We start from the raw sequence: 22,124 nt of genomic DNA, 5'->3' as shown, positions 1-22,124 counted from the left end.
CTTCCAGTCTGCAGTCTTATTTTTAGCCTGCATTTGCAACACAAACTTAATGTTTTAAAGACATTCAGTGACTCATCCTTCTGTTAATCATTCACTTTTTTATTAAACCGCCAGTTGGAGGAGGCAACTGGAATGTTGACTTCACTTCGAAGCCGTAACGACGGCACACAGGTACAGTAGCAGCATCGTGAAGGACAAAAGTGTTTTGTGTAACAAAAGATTAAAAATGACCCATTAGACAATTTTTTTTTAAACTGTGCATCTGGATAAAAGTCTCAATTAAGACATGAACTGAATTCCATACAGAGTTGCTGGATGCTCAGAAAGCTGAGCAGCAGTGAACACCTCTCCAACCAGGACGGACACGTGTCCTGTCCAAGCAGCACAGACACCTGTCCAACCAGGACGGACACCTGTCCATCCTGGTTATTTCTGGAGTGATTGTCCACAAGCGGACTGGTGCATAGGAACACTTTCAAGTAAACAATAAACAGTGACTGCAGACTGTGTGTCTCACATACCTCAGGTCCATATATATTTGGACATAATTTATTACAGGTATTTGAAATGTCAAACTATGAGCTCATGCTGCAGTGCCCCAAATATTTATGGACCTCCGGTTGAACAGCAGGGGGCTCGTCGGGACACACACAGCCACATGGGGAACCAGCGCCCACCAGTGGTTACAAACTGCAACAACAGCTACAGTGACTGTCGGCACACGCACGCACACACGCACACTGACTGAACAAAATGTTTGGAATTTAAAAGAAAAAAGTTTAAATCTGCACTAAAACTATTCATCCAAAACTCCAACGTTCAGCAAACAAACACATAAAACCATTTCTGTCTTTGAGGTAAAATAAGAAAAAAAAATGACAAGGAAAATATAAATTACTTTAAAAGTTTGCAGAGAATAAGTACGATCTGGCCCCGTTTACATTTACTGCTGCCAAAAAAGAACAAAACAAATTAAGATAACACAATTACCCCCAAAAAAGGTTCTTTCTTTTCAGTGTCATTCTGGCTCCACTTTATTCTGGTACAATATTAAAATAACGTGCCATCATAATTTATTGTAACAAAGGCGACTGATGGAATAACGACGAGAATCTTCAGCATGTGAACGCACCACCAGTAACAAAGTCATTTGCTTCAAAGAGATTTTCAGAAATCAAGTGTTTCATTTTAAATGTTGCACCAGAATGACGTGAATGCAGCCAGACTTTTCTTGTTTTTTTTTTTGTGTGTGTGTGTCCTAAATTGTACATTGTGGGTTCAAACATCAAAACGATGTGTTCATGTGGACTCTGTTTTTAGTGAAGCTGATAGTGATTAAGACATTAGAAGAGTTTAATACTGTGAAATCATCAAGTCTGATTCTGTGTAAAATTGGAAAAAAAAGTCTATAACAGAATTTGTCCACCTGGACAGGTGACGTCCACACAGACGCCGACGTCACTGCTCGAGTGAAAGAAAATGCAAAATTATTCAAAACACAAAGTGAAATTAAGAATTAGCTGATGGATGGCTGCAGTTTAACTAAAAAAAACACACACAAATAAATATACATCCAGCACATACAAATATATATTTAAATTAATAATACAGTAATTTTTATTTATAATCATCTCTTAAATAAATTTCAGTTCATTGCACTGTTAAAATAATTAATTCTGATTTATTTTCAAGGCAATAGTGTGATTTTTTTTTTAAAGGTGAAAAGGATACAGTAAGCCTGATTTAGAATAGTAAAAATAAGATCCATAATATTATATAATAGTGGTACTTTGAAAGATTCTTCATGTACATCAGGAATGTCAAACACTGAGGGGCCTGAAAAAAAATCTATTTAACACATCTGTTAAATTAAAAGGCCAAATCACCAAAGAATAAAAGGGTTTTGTTTGTTTGTTTTAAAGATTTTGTCATTTTAACTGCTTCCTGCAAAGCTCAGACAGGAAATTTCAAGTAAAAAAGAAAACAGAAAAGCCCACAGCTGCATGCTGGGTAGGTGGCGGCCCGCGGGCCTCGAGTTTGACACACGTGATGTAAATGAACGGCTGTTTTTCACACACGTAGCGCGTGCGCAGTGCACGCACGCTCCAGCATGCGCTCGTGTGCCGGTTCACGCCGCGTCGCGTCTCCACGCAAACATGTACATACGATATTATAAAATAAATAAATAGAGCAACAAACATTCTTGGTTCACGGTTTGATGGTTTCTTTCCAAGCGGTTTTTGGTTCAGTCTGCATGCAGCCGTCGCCTCTGCCCGTTTGGGTTTGATCACATCGCTTCCCTGAATCGTGTGTGTGTGTGTGTGTGTGTGTATGTGTGCGTCCAGTGTAAGAAGGCGGGACCAAAGTCTTTGGCCTGGGCAGGCTTGTAATTTGTGTGCAGAGACGCGGTTTGCGTGCACGTGTCCTCGAGTCCAAGTCACCGCGATGAGAAGTCAGATTGTCCTACAAACGGAGCTACTCGGCGAGCGCCCTCTAGAGGAGGGCGTCGTACAGCAGGGATCCTGACAGTGTCCAGGTGGGGGTTTTGGGTGATGCCACACCCGTCTCTCACCCACTGCCCTGCCGTGACCGGGGGCTTCTGGCTGGAGCGGATCCCTGGCACCGCCTCGCCGTGATAGGTTCCAGTCCCGCGGGGGCTAGACGGGCCCGTCGCTGTGATTGGTCCTGCTGAGGCCCACACAGTTCTGCTGCTGGTTGAGCAGGTGGGACGTCTCGTTGGCGACAGCCACGGCTGAGGTGGTGCTCGTGGTGCCCGCGGTGGCGATGACAACAGGGGGCGTGTCCACCCCGTCATGAAGTTCCGTCAACGTGAGCTCAGTTTTGGTGAACTCGCTGTCTGTCGACTGCGGCGTTTTGTCCATGCGTGATGCCATGACAGCATTCTGGTACTGTTGGCGCGTTACCTAGGAAACAAAGATGATGAGACAGGATCAGGTCAAAGGTCAGAACAAAGGGTGTAGAAAGAGTCTCCTTTTTTCCAGACTAAACTTATTAACTCATTTGTTGTTTTCTAGACACCCTGATTTTTCTTTAGCGTTCAGGCGTTTAGCCAAAATGTTTTCACTCCATTTTACGACATCAAAATTTGTTAAGATTTCTTCTGTAAGATCAGAGAAATCAAATGTATGAAACCCAAATCACAGCGCTTGTGTTGACCTGCAGCCTGGAGGTGGCAGCATCGTGCCGAGGTGATGCTTCTCTGTTGCACAAAGACATTAACACAGAAACAACAAAACCCACAGTGTAGTCCACAGGCCAGTCAGGCTCTCCGTGTCACTTAAGGGGCCTAAACCACACTTACAGTCCTGCCTGATCTACACAAAATGTATGGTGGCCATCCAGGGTGGCAGCTGCAGCAAAGTAGGGGTCAATGAATAATTACACAGAGGTCAAAAATATAAAATGCTCCAGTCATATTTGTCTGATCATAAAGATTCCAAATAAGTATAGTTTGGATTCTCTATGACTGAATGTTCTGGAGTTATGGGGGGAAAATGTGACAAGGTCAGTTTCTGTTTGTACAAGGGTCAAAAGTTAAAGTTGGTCAATTTTAGTGATTTCTAAATTCTGGCCCCTACCTGGGTACAGCTCGCTGGATGGCCACCATACGGTGTGTGTCAGTGATGGTGCACTGAGGCTGGACTAAGTGCTGTTTTGTCCCCATAAATGGTGCTGATTAGGTCAAAATTGTCTTCTGGCTCACAGAGTGAAAACCCTGCTGCAGCCTACAACAAACCCAAACCTGGGCCAGTCTGGGTCAGACGCTAAAGTCCCGAAGAAGACAAGACAATCCAGAAGCGTTCGCTCCCCATGCAGCCCAACAGACTTGGAGCAGGAAGCCCATTGTGTCCAGCTGTGTGAGGCTGAAAAACTAACTCATCCCACTGGTGAGTATTTATGTCATAAATCCAGATCATTTCAGAGATTAAATTCATTTTGAGAAAAAAACAACAAAAACACATAAAACATAATGAACCAAGAACCTTTGGGGGAAACGTGTTCATTTAGCAGCAGCTGGATTTAAGGAATCATTTGGACTTTTTTCTTTATTCTGAAGCCTTCCAAGCATCATCACTTCCTGTTACCTTGATGTACTGCAGGTCTGAGCGCGCGCGGACCGAGTAGTCTGGGACGTAGATCTGCAGGAAGGAGTTGAGCTGGTTGTTGCTGCTGCCGAGCGTCGGTGTGATGGCGTCCAGACGCTCCGTCCTGTTCACAGAGTCTGAGTGGTTGACGCCAAACGGCCGCGGCGGCGATTTGTTCTCTGTCAGGAGACAAAAAAAATCATGTGAAAACAAGCTGTTACGGAATCATACAGCTGACAACAAAAACAAACGCACAGCTCGCTGTCAACCGTCCAAAAGTGAAAAGGATCAAAACTGTTTCCACATCGAGCTCCTCAGTGCAACTTGTTGGTTTAAAAATGCTTTAAACTCAGATGGAACACCGCACAAAAAAATGATCGTTTAAAGTCCAGGGGTGACCTTTTGACCTTTCAGAGTCCAGTTACATTCTGATCAGGAACATGAAATTCTTCATAATCACACCAGATCACGTCAGCAGCGCCTCATTAAGTACAGGCATACAACCCCTGGCAAAAATGATGGAATCACCGGCCTCAGGAGGATGTTCATTCAGTTGTTTAATTTTGTAGAAAAAAAGCAGATCACAGACATGACACAAAACTAAAGTCATTTCAAATGGCAACTTTCTGGCTTTAAGAAACACTATAAGAAATCAAGAAAAAAAAGATTGTGGCAGTCAGTAACGGTTACTTTTTTAGACCAAGCAGAGGAAAAAAATATGGACTCACTCAATTCTGAGGAACAAATTATGGAATCACCCTGTAAATTTTCATCCCCCAAATTAACACCTGCATCAAATCAGATCTGCTCATTGACATTGACCCTATGTGTCTTTTTGCAAGGAATGTTTTTGCAGTTTTTGCTCTATGGCAAGATGCATTATCATCTTGAAAAATGATTTCATCATCCCCAAACATCCTTTCAATTGTCCAAAATATCAACATAAACTTGTGCATTTATTGATGATGTAATGACAGCCATCTCCCCAGTGCCTTTACCTGACATGCAGCCCCATATCATCAATGACTGTGGAAATTTACATGTTCTCTTCAGGCAGTCATCTTTATAAATCTCATTGGAACGGCACCAAACAAAAGTTCCAGCATCATCACCTTGCCCAATGCAGATTCGAAATTCATCACTGAATATGACTTTCATCCAGTCATCCACAGTCCACGATTGCTTTTCCTTAGCCCATTGTAACCTTGTTTTTTTGTTTAGGTGTTAATGATGCCTTTCGTTTAGCTTTTCTGTATGTAAATCCCATTTCCTTTAGGCGGTTTCTTACAGTTCGGTCACAGACGTTGACTCCAGTTTCCTCCCATTCGTTCCTCATTTGTTTTGTTGTACATTTTTCGATTTTTGAGACATATTGCTTTAAGTTTTCTGTCTTGACGCTTTGATGTCTTCCTTGGTCTACCAGTATGTTTGCCTTTAACAACCTTCCCATGTTGTTTGTGTTTGGTCCAGAGTTTAGACACAGCTGACTGTGAACAACCAACATCTTTTGCAACATTGCGTGATGATTTACCCTCTTTTAAGAGTTTGATAATCCTCTCCTTTGTTTCAATTGACATCTCTCGTGTTGGAGCCATGATTCATGTCAGTCCACTTGGTGCAACAGCTCTCCAAGGTGTGATCACTCCTTTTTAGATGCAGACTAACGAGCAGATCTGATATGATGCAGGTGTTAGTTTTGGGGATGAAAATTTACAGGGTGATTCCATAATTGTTTCCTCAGAATTGAGTGATTCCATATTTTTTTCCTCTGCTTGGTCTAAAAAAGTAACCGTTACTGACTGCCACAATCTTTTTTTCTTGATTTCTTATAGTGTTTCTTAAAGCCAGAAAGTTGCCATTTGAAATGACTTTAGTTTTGTGTCATGTCTGTGATCTGCTTTTTTTCTACAAAATTAAACAACTGAATGAACATCCTCCGAGGCCGGTGATTCCATAATTTTTCCAGGGGTTGTAGAATCAATGGTGGTTCCCATGGTAACCAGGAGAAAAGAGTTGTGACCTGAAAATTGCAGGAACACTTTCAAAGGGGTCATATTGGTGTGCACTCTGGCATCAGGCTGAACAAAGGTCAACAGGTGTCAAAACAAACAAACACCACAAAGGCAAAGAGAAGCATAAAACAACAACAAAACAACTTGTGCTACTTTAAATGGAGAGGAGCTGCTGCAGAGAGGGGGCGTGTCTTCGTGTCTCTGTGGAAAGTGTCCCGACTGAACGACATGAGTCCAAAACATCCAACACATGAGTAACATCGAACAAAACTCAAGATAACCTCCAGGTTCAAATGATGTCACTTCTGGGACCGGTGTCGCTGACCGAACGGTCCCCCTAAAAATCACTCCCACCCTGCCTTCACTGTGGATGCCTCATTTTGGTGCATCAGTAGTGATTCACCTTGTTTCTGCTTAAAACATTTACTTTGTCATCTGATGGTTAATCATCACGTTATTCTCTTTGATCACTTTGGGTGTAGACAGTCAGACTCAGACGAGCTGCTGCGGCGCTCTGATCGCTTCCTCCATCTTTTATGATGAAATAATGCTGAATTTATGTGGAAATGATTGTTGTAGAAAAGTTTCAGATATCTGTCACTGAGCAGATGATGACTGGAGGCAGTTTGAAGCAGAAACGAGGCGATAATCAGTGAGTTGCTGCTGACGCGCAGAAATTTTTAGGAGGCACCGTTCGGTTGGCGACACCGGATCTGTGTGGCTGGATACAGCAACTTCAGGTCTGGTCGCTCCTCTAGTTGGCGCTCTTTGGGACTGTCAGTTTGTGCAGCAGACCAGCTCCTTCCATTGACCTGACTTCATGATCAGTTTGTGCAAATTCCCAAGAAACAGTCTTTACAGACATGAACAACTGTTGACCTGAATAGAAAGTGGGAGTTCTTTCACAACTAGACACTGAACGTTGCTGCAGACTGTACTGGGTTTGCCCTTTGTCCACAGGAGGAGGTCCTTCATATCTGTGATGGCTTTGATTGAAATTCTAGGCTGGACAGGGAGCTGAGGAAGTGGCCATGGAGGTCCTGAGTGGACATGGAGGCGTTTGTGATCAGGTGACTCATCTGTGGTCTAGTGACCCTCGATCTGCTCACAGAGGAATCAAAGTACTTTATTCCTCCAGACCTACATCTCGTGCCACTGCAGTCATGGCGGAGATGCTTCAGTCCTGACAGATGTCTCTGCTGTACTGACACATGAGGCCACCTACTTTGAGCCAATGTTGATACATCGGCTCAAAGTAGGTGGCCTCACATCCAGGTTGAGCCTCCTGCCTGGATGTGAGACATCTCCAGTGCCAGGGTTCATGTGGATGATTCTCCAGTCAACTGTGAACTACTAGATGCTGGTGAGACCACAAAGGTCATGAAATAGCTGAGGGATCTGTGGTACTGGAGCTGAGCTCCTCCAGGAAGGTGGAGATGCTGTTTTCCCACTCTGGGAGACAGGAATCATCCCAAATGAGTGGAAGAAAGGACTAGTTCCAGTCAGGAAAAGGTCACCATGCGGACAGTAATGACTCGGCTCTCTGTGCCAGGAAAAGTGCATTCAAGGACTATTCCTGACAGGATTCAGTCCCAGTTCCTTGCGGCTGAGTGGCGGGAAGAGTCAGACTTCAGACCCAAAAACTCAACGATCAACTGCATCCTCGTACTCAGAACCCAGAACGCAAACATGAATATCTGTGGTACTGTGCTGATTTTCACAAAGTGTTTGGTTGGAATGAGCGGCCCGCTCTCTGGGACGTCCTGAGGCGCTGCTGGACATCACAGTGAGATGGAACACAGGTCGTAGTCCTACATTACAATTCATTTGCAGGAATTCAGCACGATTTTAATTTTTAATTGCACTTAAGAATCAAAGATGAGTGACAAACAAAAATTTAAAAGAAACTATTCAATAAGAACTACTGTGCTCTGGCCATAGAGGGCGCTGCAGGACAGCATGTGAACTAAATCAGAGAATAGGACATCTGCTGAAGGTTCCTGATGTCTCCTGCATCAGCTCCAGAAACGGATCCACAACATCTGTGATTTTTTTTTCCCACGTTGGTACAAAAATTCTAAGATGGACTTTTCCGAAAAAGCTGAGCTGCTTCCTGCCACACAGAAGCATTTTTCATATTTAATTAAAGGCAGATTATGTTTTCCACTTCTTAAAGAAGAAAATCACACACAGCACAGTGGAAACGCTAATGCAACTACAGACTGGAATGTATGTAATCCACATCAGAATATGTGTGTGTGTGTGTGCAGGCACAGACCGGGAACAGAGAGTCAAAGACCCGGCATGTGAGTTCCTGCAGATTAACACTCTGTATTCTGCAGACCGCAGAGGTCAAGACAACAACAACAACAACAAGAGACACATCAATAAAACCACAACCAAATGGATCCTTTCAAAATCACAACCAAATGGATTTGAAAGTCAGGTTTGTGTTTATATATATATATATATATATATATATATATATATATATATATATATATAATAATAAAAAAGAAAATGACACCTTCTATCAGCCAGAACCTCTACAAAATAGAAACTGTTGATGGGTTAAATTTCAAACGGTCCTTGAACTAATCACGGGCACCAAATACTTCAGTTTATTCATGTAGCACCGTTATTTTAAAAGCATGAACAGTGACACAGACAGCAGGTGGGAACTGCTCAGCATCACAGAGCCAATCAAATGAGAAAGAATAAAAGGTTTGCTCTCATTTTAATAAAGATTTGAACGTGTGGACGGAGGCGGGTCGAGCTGCCCGGGGCCGTCTGTCCCCGAGGACACGGCCCAGAACTAAGATGGCGTCATCAGTGTCGATTTATTCTACAGTCAAGTGGACAGTCACCAAGACGACGTCACGGCCCTGAAGGCATCACCAGAACCTGCAGACCCAAACGTTTGCTGCACTGCTGGTTCGTCACGTTGGAGAGGAACAGAAGGACTTTAGATCAAACAGTTCTGGCAAACTGCAGCTGAAATGATTTTTAATAAAATGACTCTTAAATTGCTTAAGGTGGTGCACAGAATAAACAAAGTCAGTCTGCCTCACAAAAAAAGATGATCAATCAGCTTCTGACTGATCAGGACCAACGGACAAAACCAGTTTCTCAAATGTAGACAGGTTTAATTCAGTTTAAGCTCATTTGCTGCCAGTTTGAAACAGTTTAAAACCAGTTTAGAAAACAGATCAGCTGCGGTTGAAAACTCATGTAAAATGACTTGAGGATTTTAAACCACTGCTGAAAAACTGTTTGACCATTTTAAGAAACATTCAAAGTCATTAAACATTAAAACTTCTGAGCAGATTTTTGGTGTGTGTCCGGCGGGGTCATTTAAGGTCCCAGCAGAATAAGTTGGTTCCACTCCTCCAGCTAAGGCAAAGGAGTCGGTATCAGGTTATTTGGTCACATGACTTTTAGTCAGGATTTTGCTGATTGGCTGAGACACGCCACTCTCTGATTGGCTGCAGCCTTTGTTTACAACGTAAGTTGGTCCCATTCCTCCAAAGAGACTGTGGTACCAGTGCTGTTCGGTTTGTTTTTCACATTTTCGGCGGTTACATTACAGCCAATCACAGAGTGTGGCGTGATAGCCAATATGACAAGCTGGCCATCTGATACGTCGGCCGCTATAGGACATGAATTTTCACATACGCATATATGTATATATAAAAAATAGAGAACAGAATCAAAGACATGATTACAGAGAGTACATCAAAGTGAAGACATTAATACAACCCCTGGCAATAATTATGGAATCATCCTGTAAATTTTCATCCCCAAAACTAACACCTGCATCAAATCAGATCTGCTCGTTAGTCTGCATCTAAAAAGGAGTGATCACACCTTGGAGAGCTGTTGCACCAAGTGGACTGACATGAATCATGGCTCCAACACGAGAGATGTCAATTGAAACAAAGAAGAGGATTATCAAACTCTTAAAAGAGGGTAAATCATCACGCAATGTTGCAAAAGATGTTGGTTGTTCACAGTCAGCTGTGTCTAAACTCTGGACCAAATACAAACAACATGGGAAGGTTGTTAAAGGCAAACATACTGGTAGACCAAGGAAGACATCATAGCATCAAGACAGAAAACTTAAAGCAATATGTCTCAAAAATCGAAAATGCACAACAAAACAAATGAGGAGTGAATGGGAGGAAACTGGAGTCAACGTCTGTGACCGAACTGTAAGAAACCGCCTAAAGGAAATGGGATTTACATACAGAAAAGCTAAACGAAAGCCATCATTAACACCTAAACAGAAAAAAACAAGGTTACAATGGGCTAAGGAAAAGCAATCGTGGACTGTGGATGACTGGATGAAAGTCATATTCAGTGATGAATCTCGAATCTGCATTGGGCAAGGTGATGATGCTGGAACTTTTGTTTGGTGCCGTCCCAGTGAGATTTATAAAGATGACTGCCTGAAGAGAACATGTAAATTTCCACAGTCATTGATGATATGGGGCTGCATGTCAGGTAAAGGCACTGGGGAGATGGCTGTCATTACATCATCAATAAATGCACAAGTTTACGTTGATATTTTGGACATTTTTCTTATCCCATCAATTGAAAGGATGTTTGGGGATGATGAAATCATTTTTCAAGATGATAATGCATCTTGCCATAGAGCAAAAACTGTGAAAACATTCCTTGCAAAAAGACACATAGGGTCAATGTCATGGCCTGCAAATAGTCCGGATCTTAATCCAATTGAAAATCTTTGGTGGAAGTTGAAGAAAATGGTCCATGACAAGGCTCCAACCTGCAAAGCTGATCTGGCAACAGCAATCAGAGAAAGTTGGAGCCAGATTGATGAAGAGTACTGTTTGTCACTCATTAAGTCCATGCCTCAGAGACTGCAAGCTGTTAGAAAAGCCAGAGGTGGTGCAACAAAATACTAGTGATGTGTTGGAGCGTTCTTTTGTTTTTCATGATTCCATCATTTTTTCCTCAGAATTGAGTGATTCCATATTTTTTTCCCTCTGCTTGGTCTAAAAAAGTAACCGTTACTGACTGCCACAATTTTTTTTCTTGATTTCTTATAGTGTTTCTTAAAGCCAGAAAGTTGCCATTTGAAATGACTTTAGTTTTGTGTCATGTCTGTGATCTGCTTTTTTCTACAAAATTAAACAACTGAATGAACATCCTCCGAGGCCGGTGATTCCATCATTTTTGACAGGGGTTGTATTTAATAATACATATATCGACAATATAGAGAAAAACCCTGTCATCTTGTCATATTGTTTTCAAAAACACGCTACCAGTCTCTTTGCACAAGAGACTGTGGTACCAGTGCTAAGCAGCATGGAAACCCTGGGGTCAAAGGCCATGGTGGGCCTGGTCTGATCTGGAGTTTGATTAGAAGTTTAATGTTTTCATTCATACATTTTCCCCTTGTTAGCAAACATACAAGTTACACCGAACACACGGTCAACAAACAAACACGCAAGTTACACCGAACACACGGTCAACAAACAAACACGCAAGTTACACCGAACACACGGTCAACAAACAAACATGCAAGTTACACCGAACACACGGTCAACAAACAAACACGTTACACCGAACGCACTGTCAACAAACAAACATACAAGTTACACCGAACGCACGGTCAACAAACAAACACACAAGTTACACCGAACACACGGTCAACAAACAAACACGTTACACCGAACACACGGTCAACAAACAAACACGTTACACCGAACACACGGTCAACAAACACAAGTTACACCGAACACACGGTCAACAAACAAACACAAGTTACACCGAACACACGGTCAACAAACACAGGTTACACCGAACACACGGTCAACAAACAAACACAGGTTACACCGAACACACGGTCAACAAACAAACACAGGTTACACCGAACACACGGTCAACAAACAAACACAAGTTACACCGAACACACGGTCAACAAACAAACACAGGTTACACCGAACACACGGTCAACAAACAAACACAGGTTACACCGAACACACGGTCAACAAACAAACACAAGTTACACCGAACACACGGTCAACAAACAAACACAAGTTACACCAAACACACGGTCAACAAACAAACAAGTTACACTGAACACACGGTCAACAAACAAACATACAAGATACACTGAACACACAGTCAACAAACAAACATACAAGTTACACTGAACACACAGTCAGCAAACAAACATACAAGATACAATGAACACACGGTCAACAAACATGTTACAATAAACATACGTTACAATGAACACACGGTCAACAAACAAACATACAAGTTACACCGAACACACGGTCAACAAACAAACATACAAGTTACACCGAACACACAGTCAACAAACAAACACGTTACACCGAACACACGGTCAACAAACAAACATACAAGTTACACCGAACACACAGTCAACAAACAAACACGTTACACCGAACACACGGTCAACAAACAAACATACAAGTTACACCGAACACACAGTCAACAAACAAACACGTTACACCGAACACACGGTCAACAAACAAACATACAAGTTACACCGAACACACGGTCAACAAACATACAAGTTACACTGAACACAGTCAACAAACAAACATACAAGTTACAATGAACACACGGTCAACAAACAAACATACAAGTTACAATGAACACACGGTCAACAAACAAACATACAAGTTACAATGAACACACGGTCAACAAACAAACATACAAGTTACAATGAACACACGGTCAACAAACATACATGTTACAATAAACATACATGTTACAATGAACACACAGTCAACAAACAAACATACAAGTTACACTGAACACACGGTCAACAAACAAACATACAAGTTACACTGAACACACGGTCAACAAACAAACATACAAGTTACACTGAACACACGGTCAACAAACAAACATACAAGTTACAATGAACACACGGTCAACAAACGTTACAATAAACATACGTTACAATGAACACACGGTCAACAAACATACATGTTACAATAAACATACATGTTACACTGAACACACGGTCAACAAACAAACATACAAGTTACACTGAACACACGGTCAACAAACAAACATACAAGTTACACTGAACACACGGTCAACAAGCATTCAAGTTACACTGAACACACAGTCAACAAACAAACATACAAGTTACAATGAACACACAGTCAACAAACAAACATACAAGTTACAATGAACACACAGTCAACAAACAAACATACAAGTTACACTGAATACACAGTCAACAAACAAACATACAAGTTACACTGAACACACGGTCAACAAACAAACATACAAGTTACACTGAACACACAGTCAGCAAACAAACATACAAGATACAATGAACACACGGTCAACAGACATGTTACAATAAACATACGTTACAATGAACACACGGTCAACAAACAAACATACAAGTTACACCGAACACACGGTCAACAAACAAACATACAAGTTACACTGAATACACGGTCAACAAACAAACATACAAGTTACACTGAACACACGGTCAACAAACAAACATACAAGTTACACTGAACACACGGTCAACAAACAAACATACAAGATACACTGAACACACAGTCAACAAACAAACATACAAGTTACACTGAACACACGGTCAACAAACATACATACAACTTACACTGAACACACAGTGAACAAACATACAAGTTACACTGAACACACGGTCAACAAACAAACATACAAGTTACACTGAACACAGTCAACAAACAAACATACAAGTTACACTGAACACACGGTCAACAAACAAACATACAAGTTACACTGAACACACAGTCAACAAACAAACATACAAGATACACTGAACACACGGTCAACAAACAAACATACAAGATACACTGAACACACGGTCAACAAACATTCAAGTTACACTGAACACACAGTCAACAAACAAACATACAAGATACACTGAACACACGGTCAACAAACAAACATACAAGATACACTGAACACACAGTCAACAAACATTCAAGTTACACTGAACACACAGTCAACAAACAAACACGTTACACCGAACACACGGTCAACAAACAAACACGCTACACCGAACACACGGTCAACAAACAAACACGTTACACCGAACGCACTGTCAACAAACAAACATACAAGTTACACCGAACACACGGTCAACAAACAAACACAAGTTACACCGAACACACGGTCAACAAACAAACACAGGTTACACCGAACACACGGTCAAACACACACAAGTTACACCGAACACACGGTCAACAAACATACAAGTTACACCGAACACACGGTCAACAAACAAACAAGTTACACTGAACACACGGTCAACAAACAAACAAGTTACACTGAACACACAGTCAACAAACAAACAAGTTACACTGAACACACAGTCAACAAACAAACATACAAGATACACTGAACACACAGTCAACAAACAAACATACAAGATACACTGAACACACAGTCAACAAACAAACATACAAGTTACACTGAACACACAGTCAACAAACATGTTACAATAAACATACGTTACAATGAACACACGGTCAACAAACAAACATACAAGTTACACCGAACACACGGTCAACAAACAAACATACAAGTCACACCGAACACACGGTCAACAAACAAACATACAAGTTACACCGAACACACGGTCAACAAACAAACACAGGTTACACCGAACACACGGTCAAACACACACAAGTTACACCGAACACACGGTCAACAAACATACAAGTTACACCGAACACACGGTCAACAAACAAACAAGTTACACTGAACACACGGTCAACAAACAAACAAGTTACACTGAACACACAGTCAACAAACAAACATACAAGATACACTGAACACACAGTCAACAAACAAACATACAAGATACACTGAACACACAGTCAACAAACAAACATACAAGTTACACTGAACACACAGTCAACAAACATGTTACAATAAACATACGTTACAATGAACACACGGTCAACAAACAAACATACAAGTTACACCGAACACACGGTCAACAAACAAACATACAAGTCACACCGAACACACGGTCAACAAACAAACATACAAGTTACACCGAACACACGGTCAACAAACAAACATACAAGTTACACCGAACACACGGTCAACAAACAAACATACAAGTTACACCGAACACACGGTCAACAAACATACAAGTTACAATGAACACACGGTCAACAAACAAACATACAAGATACACTGAACACACGGTCAACAAACAAACATACAAGTTACACTGAACACACAGTCAACAAACAAACAAGATACACTGAACACACAGTCAACAAACATTCAAGTTACACTGAACACACGGTCAACAAACAAACATACAAGTTACACTGAACACACGGTCAACAAACAAACATACAAGTTACACTGAACACACGGTCAACAAACAAACATTCAAGTTACACTGAACACACAGTCAACAAACAAACATACAAGTTACACTGAACACACAGTCAACAAACAAACATACAAGATACACTGAACACACGGTCAACAAACAAACATACAAGTTACACTGAACACACGGTCAACAAACAAACATACAAGTTACACTGAACACACGGTCAACAAACAAACATTCAAGTTACACTGAACACACAGTCAACAAACAAACATACAAGTTACACTGAACACACGGTCAACAAACAAACATACAAGTTACACTGAACACACGGTCAACAAACAAACATTCAAGTTACACTGAACACACGGTCAACAAACAAACATACAAGATACACTGAACACACGGTCAACAAACAAACATACAAGTTACACTGAACACACGGACAACAAACAAACATACAAGATACACTGAACACACGGACAACAAACAAACATTCAAGTTACACTGAACACACGGTCAACAAACAAACATACAAGTTACACTGAACACACGGTCAACAAACAAACATACAAGTTACAGTGAACACACGGTCAACAAACAAACATACAAGTTACAGTGAACACACGGTCAACAAACAAACATACAAGATACACTGAACATACGGTCAACAAACAAACATACAAGTTACAGTGAACACACGGTCAACAAACAAACATACAAGATACACTGAACACACGGTCAACAAACAAACATACAAGTTACACTGAACACACGGACAACAAACAAACATACAAGTTACACTGAACACACGGTCAACAAACAAACATACAAGTTACACTGAACACACGGACAACAAACAAACAAAGCACCCCCCTCCCCCCACATATACAAGTATAAGTGCCTTGTTTTCACTTGGGGTCACCACAGCAAATCCGAGGTGGAGCTGCATGTTGATTTGGCACAAGTTTTACGCCGTGTGCCCTTCCTGACACAACTTCACATTACATAGAGAAATGTGACCGAAGTGGGGTTTGAACCGGGAACCTTCTGCACTGAAACCTAGTGCACTAACTACTTTTATATATATATATATATATATATATATATATATATATATATATATATAAACCAAGACACAAAGAAAGCTCCGCCCCCACATGTCAGAAAAACACCCACCAGCTGCCCATCTTACAGACTGAAGGCTTCCACAGGCCTTAAAAGACTCACAGCCAATCAGCAGTCAGTCAGCTGATGATTTATTGACGTCACCTTGTGCAGACTGTTGCCGCCTCCTGATTGGCTGTGAGTCTTTTAGAGCCTGTGGAAACCGTCGTCTGTATGTCCCAAAGTGTTCGCACCTCAGTCCAGTAGATGGCGGTAGTGCACTGTGATTGCAAGCCGCCAACAAAAGTCACAGAAGAAGAAGTCTGCAAGATGAGCAGCTGGTTGTTGGACTGAACGGTTGTCGTCATGTATTATTATAATGTGTATATGTCGCAGACATGAATGAGCAAAGCTTGTCAGCATCTCACCATGTCATTTAGGTCCTTCAGACTTTGAGTAAATGCTTCAGGGGAGTATTAGCATGACTAAAACCTTTCAGCTTCTGGGTGGGCTCCACTCATCTGACCCCCCGCCTTTTAAGCATTTTCCTTATTTTGCCTTTCAGCTTCTGGAGGGGCTCTGCCCCCCACACTCTCCACCTTTTTAAGCATTTTTGTTTTTTTGCTTTTCAGCTGACCCCCCTAATTACAGCCCTCTTAACCTCCTGCCACTTTAAGCATTTTTTTTATGTAGATGTAAATTAATATTCAAAGTTTTCAGCTAGTTGACAGTAGGGCTGTACAATATGGACAAATTATCATATCTCAATATTGTCATATAAATTGTCATGTAAATGTCACATATACATGTTGTCCATATTCTTGAACCGCTTAGGTGTGTAGGGAGAGTTCCCATGGGATAAAAAAGCTTTTCAACCTGCCATCCCTGGTTCTCAAGACCAGGCACCTGAGTGGCTCCACTTTTTTTTTTTTTTTTAAAGATATTTCAGTGTAACTTAGTAAACACTAGTAGAGTTCCACTTTAGATTTGGAATGTAAAATAGATGGTATATCTTACTGAATTTTCATATCCATATGATATACGATATGACTATGATTTGACACAAAGTGCAGCAACAGTGAAAATGAAACCTTCTTAAACCAAACAGTAATAATTCCACACTCATTTTACACTCATCATAAGGTTAGGATACTGTGCCCTCCAAAAGTATTGGAACACTTGGAATTTCACACATTTTAATTTGTTTATGCCATTTTAAATACTAGAAATACAAACAAAAATAATAAAAATTTCTAAAATTATCTTCCTCAAACTGAAAGGAAATCTCTAAAACCTGATAAAATCTGTAAATAATAATCAGTTTTATTGCCAGTTTTCTTCAGACAAGTCAGGGGATGGAAACATGAACATTTCCAAGTCACTGAATATGTCTTGGACTTTATTTACATCAATTATGAAGAAATAAAAAAGTTTCTTTCACCAAAACATCAAATCTAGTTTTCATCTCAAATGTACTTTCTGTCAAATTGTAGCTGAACTTTCAGGTCTTCTTTTGAAGAAAATCCTCCTCTACACCACTTCATCAGGAAGCTGGATTTTATATTTTTAATTCATTTATATCAAGTCAATCTATTTAAACATAAAAATTCAAAAAGAAAAAATAATATAGCACCTTCAACTGCACCACAGACTAAAACAGTTAAATGTGGTCTATTAAACATTAGGTCTCTCTCTTCTAAGTCCCTGTTGGTAAATGATGTAATAATTGATCAACATATTGATTTATTCTGCCTTACAGAAACCTGGTTACAGCAGGATGAATATGTTAGTTTAAATGAGTCAACACCCCCGAGTCACACTAACTGTCAGAATGCTCGTAGCACGGGCCGAGGCGGAGGATTAGCAGCAATCTTCCATTCCAGCTTATTAATTAATCAAAAACCCAGACAGAGCTTTAATTCATTTGAAAGCTTGACTCTTAGTCTTGTCCATCCAAACTGGAAGTCTCAAAAACCAGTTTTATTTGTTATTATCTATCGTCCACCTGGTCGTTACTGTGAGTTTCTTTGTGATTTTTCAGACCTTTTGTCTGACTTAGTGCTTAGCTCAGATAAGATAATTATAGTGGGTGATTTTAACATCCACACAGATGCTGAGAATGACAGCCTCAACACTGCATTTAATCTATTATTAGACTCAATTGGCTTCACTCAAAATGTAAATGAGTCCACCCACCACTTTAATCATATCTTAGATCTTGTTCTGACTTATGGCATAGAAATTGAAGACTTAACAGTATTCCCTGAAAACCCCCTTCTGTCTGATCATTTCTTAATAACATTTACTTTAATGGACTACCCAGCAGTGGGGAATAAGTTTCATTACAGTAGAAGTCTTTCTGAAAGCGCTGTAACTAGGTTTAAGGATATGATTCCTTCTTTATGTTCTCTAATGCCATATACCAACACAGTGCAGAGTAGCTACCTAAACTCTGTGAGTGAGATAGATTATCTCGTCAATAGCTTTACATCCTCATTGAGCACAACTTTGGATGCTGTAGCTCCTCTGAAAAAGAGAGCCTTAAATCAGAAGTGCCTGACTCCGTGGTATAACCCACAAACTCGCAGCTTAAAGCATATAACCCGTAAGCTGGAGAGGAAATGGCGTCTCACTAATTTAGAAGATCTTCACTTAGCCTGGAAAAAGAGTCTGTTGCTCTATAAAAAAAGCCCTCCGTAAAGCTAGGACATCTTACTATTCATCACTAATTGAAGAAAATAAGAACAACCCCAGGTTTCTTTTCAGCACTGTAGCCAGGCTGACAAAGAGTCAGAGCTCTATTGAGCCGAGTATTCCTTTAACTTTAACTAGTAATGACTTCATGACTTTCTTTGCAAATAAAATTTTAACTATTAGAGAAAAAAATATTCATAACCATTACTTAAAAAGCCATCACTTGACCCAGCTATCTTAGCTAATTATAGGCCAATCTCCAACCTTCCTTTTCTCTCAAACATTCTTGAAAGGGTAGTTGTAAAACAGCTAACTGATCATCTGCAGAGGAATGGTCTATTTGAAGAGTTTCAGTCAGGTTTTAGAATCCATCATAGTACAGAAACAGCATTAGTGAAGGTTACAAATGATCTTCTTATGGCCTCAGACAGTGGACTCATCTCTGTGCTTGTTCTGTTAGACCTCAGTGCTGCTTTTGATACTGTTGACCATAAAAATTTTATTACAGAGATTAGAGCATGCCGTAGGTATTAAAGGCACTGCACTGCAGTGGTTTGAATCATATTTATCTAATAGATTACAATTTGTTCATGTAAATGGGGAGTCTTCTTCACAGACTAAGGTTAATTATGGAGTTCCACAAGGTTCTGTGCTAGGACCAATTTTATTCACTTTATACATGCTTCCCTTAGGCAGTATTATTAGAAAACATTGCTTAAATTTTCATTGTTACGCAGATGACACCCAGCTTTATCTATCCATGAAGCCAGAGGACACACACCAATTAGTTGAACTGCAGGAATGTCTTTCAGACATAAAGATATGGATGACCTCTAATTTCTGGCTTTTAAATTCAGATAAAACTGAAGTTATTGTACTTGGCCCCATAAATCTTAGAAACATGGTGTCTAACCAGATCCTTACTCTGGATGGCATTACCCTGACCTCTAGTAATACTGTGAGAAATCTTGGAGTCATTTTTGATCAGGATATGTCATTCAAAGTGCTTATTAAACAAATATGTAGGACTGCTTTTTTGCATTTGCGCAATATCTCTAAAATTAGAAAGGTCTTGTCTCAGAGTGATGCTGAAAAACTAATTCATGCATTTATTTCCTCTAGGCTGGACTATTGTAATTCATTATTATCAGGTTGTTCTACAAGTTCCCTGAAAAGCCTTCAGTTAATTCAAAATGCTGCAGCTAGAGTACTGACAGGGACTAGAAGGAGAGAGCATATCTCACCCATATTGGCCTCTCTTCATTGGCTTCCTGTTAATTCTAGAATAGAATTTAAAATTCTTCTTCTTACTTATAAGGTTTTGAATAATCAGGTCCCATCTTATCTTAGGGACCTCATAGTACCATATCACCCCAATAGAGTGCTTCGCTCTCAGACTGCAGGCTTACTTGTAGTTCCTAGGGTTTGTAAGAGTAGAATGGGAGGCAGAGCCTTCAGCTTTCAGGCTTCTCTCCTGTGGAACCAGCTCCCAATTCAGATCAGGGAGACAGACACCCTCTCTACTTTTAAGATTAAGCTTAAAACTTTCCTTTTTGCTAAAGCTTATAGTTAGGGCTGGATCAGGTGACCCTGAACCATCCCTTAGTTATGCTGCTATAGACGTAGACTGCTGGGGGGTTCCCATGATGCACTGTTTCTTTCTCTTTTTGCTCTGTATGCACCACTCTGCATTTAATCATTAGTGATTGATCTCTGCTCCCCTCCACAGCATGTCTTTTTCCTGATTCTCTCCCCTCAGCCCCAACCAGTCCCAGCAGAAGACTGCCCCTCCCTGAGCCTGGTTCTGCTGGAGGTTTCTTCCTGTTAAAAGGGAGTTTTTCCTTCCCACTGTCGCCAAGTACTTGCTCACAGGGGGTCGTTTTGACCGTTGGGGTTTTTCCGTAATTATTGTATGGCTTTGCCTTACAATAAAAAGCGCCTTGGGGCAACTGTTGTTGTGATTTGGCGCTATATAAATAAAATTGATTTGATTTGATTAACGCTTTAGAAAAACTGATTGGCCACTTGAATTATCAATAGGCAGCCAGGTAGGGGTCAACTGAAGAATTACACAGGGGTCAAAATCAGGGGTGGGCAACTTGTTCCAGAAAGGGCCAAGAGGGTGCAGGTTTTCTTTACAGCCACTGATTGATTCCACCAGGTGATTTCACTGATTAATATCACTTTGAGCAGATGGACTCACTTAATCAATGAAATCACCTGGTGGAATCAATCAGTGGCTGCAAAGAAAACCTGCCCCCTCTTGGCCCTTTCTGGAACAAGTTGCCCACCCCTGGTCTAAATTAAAAGATGCTCTGATCATATAGAAAACTACACCACATTATTTGTCTGATCATAATGATTCCAAAAAAGGTAAAGTTTGGACAATCTGTGACTGAATGATATGGAGTTATGAGGTAAAACTATGGCTTTGCCTTACAATATAAAGCGCCTTGGGGCAACTGTTTGTTGTGATTTGGCGCTATATAAATAAAATTGATTGATTGATTAAAAGCAGCAAGAATGGTGTCAAAGGTCAGTTTCAGTTTGTACAGGGGTCAAAAGTTAAAGTTGCTCCATTAATTTTGCTCCAACTGTATTCGTTGCTTGTATCACTATTTGAAGGATTGTTTCAGTTATCTGCTGCACTAATAAGTCAACAACAATAAGACAACCTGAATTAAAGGAGAAATGCTGCTTTTAACAACCTGGACCTCATTTCTGGCATAAAATACGCTCGTTTACTCACCAATATAAGTTTGGTGTGATTAGAAGTCCATAGTTCAAACAACGTGTTCAGTTCAAATCTGAGGCAAACTTTTTTTCTTCTTCTTC

General features: G+C 40.6%; 1 protein-coding gene across 1 annotated transcript in view; it reads right to left on the bottom strand.

The window, feature by feature from the left end:
* Positions 1–2,233: 2,233 nt before the first annotated feature.
* cnnm2b (cyclin and CBS domain divalent metal cation transport mediator 2b) overlaps positions 2,234–22,124 on the bottom strand; it is an 83,664-nt gene continuing 63,773 nt past the window's right edge. The window contains exons 7-8 of the mRNA XM_034188281.1: positions 4,107–4,285; positions 2,234–2,924 (exon numbers count right to left, since the gene is read on the bottom strand). Coding sequence (XP_034044172.1) covers positions 2,658–2,924; positions 4,107–4,285 — 446 coding nt within the window. The 3' untranslated portion in view covers positions 2,234–2,657. The remainder of the gene's footprint in view (positions 2,925–4,106; positions 4,286–22,124) is intronic.

Source organism: Thalassophryne amazonica, chromosome 15 (assembly GCF_902500255.1).
Source record: "Thalassophryne amazonica chromosome 15, fThaAma1.1, whole genome shotgun sequence".
NCBI classification, from domain to species: Eukaryota; Metazoa; Chordata; class Actinopteri; order Batrachoidiformes; family Batrachoididae; genus Thalassophryne; species Thalassophryne amazonica.
Note: the sequence above shows the minus strand (reverse complement) of the source record. Positions and strands in the feature narration are given on the sequence as shown.